An 11,063-nucleotide genomic window follows, 5' to 3' on the forward strand; every position below is an offset into this window, starting at 1 on the left:
ACCGCGAGCAAATCACCACCACCTGTGTCATTCGACGGGATTCAGATCGAGAAAACCGAATGCCTACGCTACCTAGGAATACAGTTCGACAGGATGCTGACCTTCAGAAAACATACGGAAAATACTGTTCTCAAGTGCAAAAAGGACCTTTCAGTCTTAAAAGCAATGGCAACCAAAGGTATTGAACAACGCCACCTCTTCCTGCTATACCAATCACTCGTCCTCAGTGATCGACTACGGACTTGGGCTAACAACACCATCTCAAAGCAACCTCCTAAAATTAGAAAGAGTTCAAAATGAAGCTATGAGGCTGATCCTTGGAACAACAAAAGACACGCCCACGGAAACCATGAGATACCTGCTTGACCTTCCTTCAGTGCAGGCCAGAAACAAGTTAGAACAGGTTAAGACCTATTTCAAAGCATTAGAAAACCCTCAAAACCCACTGCATGACGCAGTCAAAGAACCAAAAGGCAGCCGTCTAGGACGAGGAAGATCATGGATGAGGCAAGCAGAAGACACAATCCAGCTAGTATGCCGACTACAAGACCTGAAAGAAACAAAAGAATGGGAGAAAAACCCCAAAAACCTCAACCATCTACTCAACACAGCCATTTCACCCACTCTAGGAAGACATTGTCGGGAATGGCCAGAGAGCAAAACTGATGCGGAAGTGACGCTACACATAGAAGAAAACAGTAAAGAAGAGAGAGGGAGCGGCCGTAAGTCTAGCATGAAAGGTAGAGCACGATGCTTTGCAAATCAAACAAATATCGGCATCATTTCCAAACCAACATTGCGCAAATTTCTTCAAAACGGAACAGAGTCTCTGTGGGCTTTTCCAAATACAATAGACTGAGCAACACACCAGACGCCACGTTCTTGGCATCAGAGATCTTTTCCCATCCCTCCTGCGGCCAATCAGTGGCAGCCTCTGTGCGTGTGTGTATGTGTGTGTTTGTGTGTATGTGTGGGTCTGTGTGTTTGAGTGCGTTTGTGCATGCGCGAGGGTGTAAGTGTACACAAGTGTCAGGAGAGTTCTGTGCACGTGTGTATGTGTGTGTGGGGGGGGCGGGGGGGGGGGGGGGCGGGGGTAGAGGATGAGGTATGTGTGTGTATGCATGCCTGCACCTCATCCTCTACACACACACACACACACATACATAAACACCCCTCACACACACACACACACACATACACGTGCACAGAGCTCTCCTGACACATGTGTACACTTACACACTCGCGCACGCACACACACACTCAAACACACAGACACACACACGCGCGCGCACACACACACACACACACACACACACACACACACACACAGACTGCCACTGATTGGCCGCAAGAGGGGTGGGTGGGAAAAGATCTCTGATGCCAGGAACGTGGCGTCTAGCGTGTTGATCAGTCTGTTGCATTTGGAAAAGCCCACAGATACTCTGTTCCGTTTTGAAGAAATTTGCGCAATGTTGGTTTGGAACTGATGCCAATATTCGTTTGATCTGCAAAGCATCGTGCTCTACCTTTCATGCTAGACTTACGGCCGCTCTCTCTCTCTCTCTCTCTCTCTCTCTCTCTCTCTCTCTTTATTTCTTTGAGGCGATCGATGGTGTGGCGGCCTTGTACCTGTTCTTTGGTATTGTTTGACTTCTCTGAGGATTTCCGATTTTGCTAGATGTAAGCCGCTCGTTGTTGTTGCGTTACCAGCAAGTCTGTCAGCTCGCTAATTTCCCTTAACACCTGCATGTACCAGGCAGTATGACCATGTGAGTTTTTGAATCTGAAAGTTGCGCATTGCCTCATGCCCCTAGGCTTCCCATTCCACTTTCAATTCCTCCTTTCATCCTTTAAAAGATTCCTCCCAGCGGGCGACACCATCAACCACGTAACTCGTTTTATCTCTCTCCATCTAAAGCTAGCGTAGCTATCCATAATCCAGGTAACCCTAGCCCTAGGTCATCCCCAAGACATCTCCCATCACTCACCTGTCTGGCAGGGGTGACCTTGACCCCCGAGCCATCCGACATCACAGGTGCCGGCACAGACCCCTGTGGCCTCGTCACACTGACCACTGTCACAGTGACATAGGTACGCACAGTCCTGGCCCCACTGACCGCTGGGACACCGCTGACCTGCAAGGTAAAACCAGCAGCTGAGGTTAAGAGGGTTAAAGGACCAATGAAAAATGTGCTCTATGGAACAGAATAGATTAAAACTGAACACAAATCTAATATGGTGGCTGTTCAAAAAGAAAAGTCATGCTCTCTCTCTTTCCCTCTCCCCCTCTCTCTCTCCGCAAAACACCATAACTTTCCTTCCATCCAACTTAAAGGTGAACCTATTGAACAGGTCAGTGGTCACAAAGTTCTGGGAATCATAATCGACAACAACCTACTTGGAATCCTCACATGAATTCCCTTTGCAAAAAGACAGCCCAGAAAACCCATCAACTATCCAAAATCAAGCATTTCCTTGACCTTCAATTACGGAAATTGTTTTTTCAAGCACATATCCAGTCTACAATGGATTGTGCACCAACTGTATGGGACTCCGCTAGCGCGAACACCATGAAACCATTACTGAATCTTCATAAACGGGGGCTCAAGCTGGTACTCCCTGAAAAGACTTCCCTTTTGGACTCCCACTAATCCGTAGAGTACAACAATGGAATGACAATGCACAATATTATAACAGGTAATGCACCACCAACACTAATAAACAAATTTTCTGTAAATTCATCAAGGAACCCACTAAAAGTCCACATCCCGATCCCAGGAACTGACGTGTTCAAATCCAGTCTGGTCTATTCAGGCGCCACCCCATGGAACTCACTCCCAGGAATTAAACAACACCATTGCCCAATACCTTAAAAAAATTTAAAAAAAAATTAAAAAAACAGTACCTTTCCAAACTCATGCCATAATGTGTTATGTAAATTGCCCTTTTTACTCATATTGTTTGTTACTTGTGTACGGTTGACTGAGAACCTCCCTCGCCCTCCGCCCCCCATTCTGGTCTATGGTGTGGTGTGTGTTGTATGTGTGTATTTCTTTCATTCTGTTCTTTTTTCCTATGTATTTTACCAACACCATACTTGTACCTGTATGTGCACGTGTGTGTGTGTGTGTGTGTGTGTGTGTGTGTGTGTGTGTGTGTGTGTGTGTGTGTGACACATACACACAGAGAGAGAGAGAGAGAGAGAGAGAGAGAGAGTTTAATTTTCCCCTCTCTTATGTATTTGTATTAACACCTTGCTTTAATTTTCATTGAGGTTTTGTGTAGACCCTATTCAGGGTCTTGTCTTCTCTGTCTCTTGTGGATGACTATTTCATGTAGTTTTATCTTATTTGTTTTCTTTTCTTGTTTGTTTGGAGGAGGGGTTCCCAGAGGTATACAGACCTAAGAGCAGAAGGTTTAAAATGAAGATAATAATAATCAAAATAATAACGATAAAAATTACGAAACGACCTCTACGAAACAATGCTACAGGCTTTTAGAACCCGTGAATGGATTGTAACGAGAATAGATAAAGTTACATACACCAGAAGCATTACATTTCTAAGATATCAACTAACACAAGATCTCTAAACTAACATAACATCTCTCATCAAGTTCATGTACCATAACATCTCTCAAGAATAAGCCTATCACTTTACTGTATTTTCCCGAAGATAGTCTGGTCAACCCGGCTGAGGTCAAGGGCGTGTAAATTATACCATGATACCAACATAAAATAGCAGGAAAAAAGGGGGGAAATGGGGTGGTGGGGGGTGGTGGGGAAGGGTGATCCTTAGTTTATGACCCTCCATTGTGTCATCTTGAAGGTACTCCAGCCACAATGACAAACCTATAAATTCCGTTAACCACATAAAGCAGGTAAACTTCGCCTTGCTTTGCTTTTATCGTCTTGTCCGTCTTCAGTGTCACACACGAGGTTCACCGACCACTCAAACGCCTCTCTCTTCTGAATGTCTGAGAAAATGGAATGGGTTGAACTGGACTGGGTTGATTCTCAGTCTGTTTAAGATAAGATAAGATAAGATCAGAAGAACCTTATTATCTCATTAAAAGAAATTACATCGGGTGCAGCAAAACAAATGCAGACAATTACTCAACACAAAAACATAAACATGACTTAATTGAAAAGAATCAATGACATATCAGACATTAATATAAAAAGCATTACATATATATTCACTTCATTAAAATATTGTAGTTAGTCATTATTGTAAACACACTGAAATACACACAAGGCTATCGCTGCATGTATTATATTGCACATTAAATAAGAAAAGATAAGAATAACTTTATTATCACATAGTAATTATCAGTATAAGTATATCGAAAGACATGAACATTGCACAATTCCTATTGCACATTCATCCTGCACACTGTCACCCACATTTATGTAAAACATCTAAGAAATTTAAACAAAGTGCAATTTATGTATGCACTTTCACACGTACCCACATGCAAGCGCAGGCACACACACACACACACACACACACACACACACACACACACACACACACACACACACATACACACACACGCACGCACACACGAACGCACGCACACATGCACGCACACACATATATAATATTTTGCAATCGATGTTATAATCTTGACCGATAGATAAACAGATACATACACACATTCATACATACACACATGAAGCGGCAGGGGGAAATGAGGGTATACGTTGGGTGGGAGTGGGGTTGTGTGTTCTTTGAATAACTGTACCCAATGTCAGCAATGGAAGACAAATACCAGACTGAAGAAGAACAGTCGCAACAGAGGTTTTTGTTTTGTTTTTTGTTTGTTTGTTTGTTTGTTTTTTAACTTTTCACACAGAAAATGTCAATGGATTTCAGTGTACTACGGTACGATGACTGTGTGCATGTGTTTGTATGTTTTGGTTGATTGATTGATTGATATGGATACTTATATAGCGCCTATCCTCGGTCAGACACCAAGCTGTAAGCACATTTCAAACTCAGGGTCATTTGCACAACAGGCTTTCTACCTGGGTAGAGCCGACTGACGGCTGCCACAGGGCGCTCATCATTCGTTTCCTGTGTCATTCAATCAGATTTCAGGCACGGACACATACACACTCAGACAAACGTGTAACATTTTACGTGCATGACGGTTTTGTTTATTTACCCCCGCTATGTAGGCAGCCATACTCCGTTTTCGGGGGTGTGCATGCTGGGTATGTTCTTGTTTTCATAACCCACCGAACATTGACATGGATTACAGAATCTTTAACGTGCGTATCTCATCTTCTGTGTGCGTACACACACGAAGAAGGTTCAGGCCTAGCAGGTCTGCACATATGTTGACCTGGGAGATAGGAAAAATCTCCACCCTTTACCCACCAGGTGCCGTCGTCAAAATTCGAACCCGGGACCCTCAGATTGAAAGTCCAACGCTTTAATCATTCCGCTAGTGCGCCGTGTGTGTGTGTGTGTGTGTGTGTGTGTGTGTGTGTGTGTGTGTGTGTGTGTGTGTGTGTGAGCTTGGTAATTGGTGAGGGGTGAGGGTGAGTGGAAGGATGGGTGTAGGAGAGAGTGCCAGCTTAGTATACCTAAATTCGCAGCGCTGGGATCGATCAGTGCACCAAATGATAGATAAATCTTCTGTCCTCATCCCAGTTCCTGGGTCTCCACGGAGAGCAAGGGATCACAGCAGGACGACCCAACCATCACTTCTCTCTCGTGGGGGCTCCCAGCTCCCCAACCTGGTATCTTATGTATTGCTTATGTCCAACAACATACTTCATGGGCACGGAGTACATATCCGGGTGCTACTGGATCAGTCGGAGCTGATTTATACCCTCGGGGTATATGAATGGATGATCGTAATTTTGAAACTGGCTCACTGAATGTGCACAGGTTTAATTTTCAGCTACAGAGTTATCAACCACGGAGACAAAGTCTGTCGGTCTTTCTCTGTCTCTGTTTCTCTGTCTCTCACGTGTGCACGCACACACACTGACTGGAGAGAGAGAGAGAGACAGAGACAGAGAGAGAGACAGAGACAGACAGACAGACAGATAGACAGAGACAAACAAAGAGACAGACATACAGACTTACAAAAAAAAAGCGGATCCAGATACTGACAGTGATACAGACGCATACACATGACACAGACACAACCTCCTTGACATGTATAAATACAGACAGAGATAATCATGGCCGGTGAGAGCTGAGTGGGTGAAGTGGGGTTAGCAAAGTCCACAGGCAACACGTGCAACGAACGACACCAGACCCATAACACCAACCCACACCCTCATGTCGGCCACACACCATGATGTCAACAACACAACCAGCATTTTAGGAGTCAGTACATCACCCCTCACCCCAACCCACCTACCCCCATTTAGACATGAACACCCGATTCTCTTTACGTTTACTTGTACAATGACTGACGGGTAGAAGGCATGCATACTTATTGCTGCTGGCTCATAGTGGTATGGAGGGCGGGTCCTTGACCAAGGTATTCGTGCCTGCATGTAATACGACGAAGGTCATTTGGGGAGATTGTTTTTATCATTGGAGTGTTGTTCAGAGACAAAAAGTTTTTATCGCTGGGGTGTTCCTGTGTGGTTTCATGTTTTGCGTTCAGTTCGGTAGCTGTGTTTGAAATGTGAAACCCGTCTGTCTGTGTCTCCAACTGTGGTTAATCTGTCTCTGTCTGTTTGCCTCCCCCCCCTCTCTCTCTCACTCTGTGTGTGTGTGTGTGTGTGTGTGTGTGTGTGTGTGTGTGTGTGTGTGTGTGAAGGGCGTGTATCTGTATTTGTGTGTCCGTGAATGTGTGTATTTGCGTATACATATTTCTATAGAAACGCTGGATTATACCAGAAAGTCATGGTCAGTGCTCTAATGTGGAACTGGGAAAGAAAGAAAGAAAGAGTAAGAAATCGTGTCGCTCTAAAGCCCACATTTTTTTCTGAAAAATCGAAAAACACAAAACAAAAAGCTGATCCAATATCATTATCACAGGAAGCGTATAGTACAGCCTTGTCAAGCAGTCCCAAACCAAAATGGACCTCCATAGCAACATCGTCATCATCATCGTCATCCTCCTCCTCCTTCATCGTCATCAATATAAACAAAATAGTCTCAAAGTTTGTGGCCTTTCATGCCCTGCTCTCATGGTGACCTCAGTTTCGATACCCCTCCACTTCCGTGCTTGGGGTGAGTCCTGTCAATGTCGTCAGTGTCGGCAGATTCATGGGAGGCTGTTGTTTGAGGAACGTGGTGGCGGTCTTCACTCTGGGAAGGACGCTCACTCAGTCTGGCTCCGCGACTAAGCCATTATTGTCGTTAGTATGAGGCTTAGTAGGTGGTGTCCTAAGTACGTTAAATCAGAACAGGCACCACTGAACACCACCGAAGTGACTCAGCAGCAGTGCAGAGTCTCCTCTGGTGTGTGGTCTAATGGCGACCTACGATGGTTCCCTGTGGACTGCCAACGCTGGAACTGCGACGGACGAAACCGGGTGTGGCCGTGTATGGGGGAATCTAAATGAGCGGCGTGGGAGTAATGCCACTGAAACGGTGCAGATGATGGGGCAGAAAAAAAAAGCTGATCCAGTCTGGTTGCATTATCTTCTGTTTTGTTATCATCCGGACACGCCAAGTGCCACGAAGAGAGAGAGAGGGGGGGAGACAGACAGACAGACAGGCAGGCTGACAGACAGACAGGCAGGCAGACATACAGAAAGGCGGAGAGACATATGCACGGAGACAGAAAGCGACAAAGATAAAGAGACAGAGGGGAAGATGCAGACAGACAAGCACCCAGGGAAACAGTGACAGAGCGACACATACAGGACACAGACAGCAACACAGATACAGAGAAAAACGGGGAACATCATTATTTTCAGCTAATGGACTGTTCGTAAGGAATGCGTTACACAAGCATCAGTCGTGCAGACCTGTGTACTGTCCTACTGACCAAACACCGCGGCGGTCAAGGACTCTGCCCACACAATTCACCGCCTGCCCACACAATTCACCGCCTGCCCACACAATTCACCATTCAACGCCTGCCCACACAATTCACCGCCTACCCACACAATTCACCCCACACAATTCACCGCCTGCCCACACAATTCACCGCCTGCCCACACAATTCACCCCACACAATTCACCGCCTGCCCACACAATTCACCGCCTACCCACACAATTCACCCCACACAATTCACCGCCTGCCCACACAATTCACCATTCACCGCCTGCCCACACAATTCACCCCACACAATTCACCGCCTGCCCACACAATTCACCCCACACAATTCACCGCCTGCCCACACAATTGCCCATACAATTCACCCCACACAATTCACCGCCTGTCCACACAATTCACCGCCTTATTTCACCCACAACCCGACAGTGTCAGACCCAGATTCCACAGGAAGGAAGTACTACTAAGATCGGAAGTTAGCGAGATGTAGCCCTGCAGCTGTTCCACTGTGTCAAGCGATTGGGAGGTGGGAATGGAAATGGAAGGTTGTTGTATATTTTGGGCTGGATTTGCACTGCGTTTCTCTCTGTCTCTGTCTTTGTCTCTCTCTCTCAAATTCACATTGGTCTTAACCTCTACAAGAAAATCAGTCCTGTATCTCATTCCAGTGGGGCCTCAAAGATGCCAGTAACGTGTTTTTGTGGGTTTTTTTCTTCTTCTTCTTTCCCCCTTAAGAACCTTGAAGCTGTTGTAATGTTTTTATGTTATGCTTACATCTAGCTCGATGATGTAAAGCACTTTCAGTAGCATTAGTACTGGATATCGCGCCATAGAAAAGTTATGAATCATTATCATTGGTTTTTAAAGTCAGTGTGTTAACGTACAAACATCTCACACACATTGCCTTTTACGGTCTCCAAACCTGTATTCTTCTTCTTTTTTCATTCGTGGGCTGCAACTCAATTTTCTTCGACCGGCTTGTATATTACTTTTTATCCCGTTGTTAATTTTGACATCCATGTTTCGATGCATATGTTCATATTTTCGTAAGTCACCGCACGCTGACACGAATTGCAGGTTCTTTAACGTGCGTGTTTGATATTCTGAATGCATTTTCATCACGTGTGTTTTGGCACCACGGATTACAGAGAAGGAAGGGGAAAAAGAAATCCAACGGCTTTCGGTGCTAAATCTATTGGGCAGCTATTTCAAACGCAGTTTGATGATTATGTTACGCATCATGATTTTGCAAAGGCCAACATCGTCAGAGTGATAAAGACTAAACAGATTACAAGAAAGATGGACTGTGGTAAGCTCTATGTTACGGTTTTTATTCATTTTCCTAACTGCTTGTTTATACGTTTTTGGTTCTTGCTTGCCAATCCAGAAGATTCAGTGGAAAATTCACTTTCAGCACGTGATTGGTCACACACACACACACACACACACACACACACATGCGCGCGCGTGCGCGTACCAGATCTGCAGACCGCACGCTTTGTGTGTGTGTGTGTGTGTGTGTGAACTGTACCTTCATGTGGTCAATTTCAATTCAGTTACTCCCACGTCGCTCATTCCAAGCTTCCCACTCGTATTGCCATATCCGACTTCGTCCGTCACAGTCCCAGTGTCGGCAGTCCAGATGGAACCATCGATGTTAGGTCGCCAGCAGGCCACACGCTAGCGGAGATCCCACACTGCTTTTAAGTCACTTCGGTGGTGTTCAACAGTACTTGCTCTGATTAAACGTACTTTGGACATCACCCACTGAGCTTCTTACTGACGACAATAATCGCTTCGTCGCATAGCCACACTGTGTAAGCGTCCTTTCAAGGTGGAGACCGCCATCACGTCCCCCATGGATCTGCCGACACCAAAGACTTTGACAGGACTCATTCCCGAGCACAGAAATGGAAAACAAATCGAAACTGATGTGACTATGAGAGCACGGCATGGAAGGCCACTGAATTCAGGACAAGTGATGATGACTAAAGGATGATAATGACCATGGTGCTACGGAGGTTTGGGACTACGTGACAAGGCTGTGCTCGACGCTTCCTTTCATAGTGATGTCTCATTCACCAGTTCCAAGTGATACAGACACTTGCAGTGTTTATCAGAAAATTTTACCAACTCTTCCAAAGACATATATCCGTGAAGTGGACGATACTCGACTGTGTGGTCCCAGTCTTCCCGTTTTAGCCCAAAGCAAACTCAGCTCTAGGTTGGAACCGGCCGCGGGGCAATATAAACACCACGCACAAGAATGACTGAGCTGAATTGATTAAATGTGATATATAAAAAAAATTATATAGCAAAATACGAGTGGACAAACAATGTGGTTTTCATCCAGCCCTCGACCCTCGAAAGAAGGCGGAAAACAGCACGGAAGAAATGAATAAGAAAAGACCAAAACAACCAGAAAGAATATAAGAAAAAATATCATGATATCAAAACAGCTTTACTGGATGTCAAGGATACATGAATAGACACTGACAGCACTGCAGAGCTGGAGAATAAGAATGAGGGAGATAGAGCATAAAGGAATACAGGGGAGACAGACAGACACACAGAGGATGAGAGTAAGAGACAGAGAGAGAGAGAGTCTGACAGACAGACAGAGAGACAAACTGAACAAGACAGCACTTCGTGGAATGCATCCTTACTCCGAATATTTCAGTCATCAAGGTCTTTCTCTTTTTTGAATATTCACTCCTGCTCTATAGCCAGTAAGCTTATCATTCCACACAGAGTTGTTGTTTTTTACTGAAGAGGATAGACCACTCTCCCCCAATCCCCAATCCCACGGAAAGTACAGAACGAGTCCGGCGGAGCAGCGTTGTTCGCCCTGTGGACCTCCCAAAGCTTGTAGGAATAAGTACAGTCACTTTGTGGGGGTGGCGGGGGGTCACTATCTGCCACCTGTGCAGACTTGTTTCCTTTTTGTTGTTGTTGTCTGGATCCCGATACCCGGACCACCTCCCCAGGCCAGCCCTATGGACGGGTCACTGGTCCCTAGCTGACTCTTCAGTACAACGGCAGGGATAATCACAACGTTCAGGCAGAAAACCACACACTGGTGTGCG

General features: G+C 45.4%; 1 protein-coding gene across 1 annotated transcript in view; it reads right to left on the reverse strand.

Moving 5' to 3' along the window:
- The window catches only part of LOC143295393 (uncharacterized), a 233,347-nt gene that overhangs the window by 124,974 nt on the left and 97,310 nt on the right, over positions 1 to 11,063 (reverse strand). The window contains exon 2 of the mRNA XM_076607065.1: positions 1,989 to 2,135. Coding sequence (XP_076463180.1) covers positions 1,989 to 2,135 — 147 coding nt within the window. The remainder of the gene's footprint in view (positions 1 to 1,988; positions 2,136 to 11,063) is intronic.

Source organism: Babylonia areolata, chromosome 20, assembly GCF_041734735.1.
Source record: "Babylonia areolata isolate BAREFJ2019XMU chromosome 20, ASM4173473v1, whole genome shotgun sequence".
NCBI classification, from domain to species: Eukaryota; Metazoa; Mollusca; class Gastropoda; order Neogastropoda; family Buccinidae; genus Babylonia; species Babylonia areolata.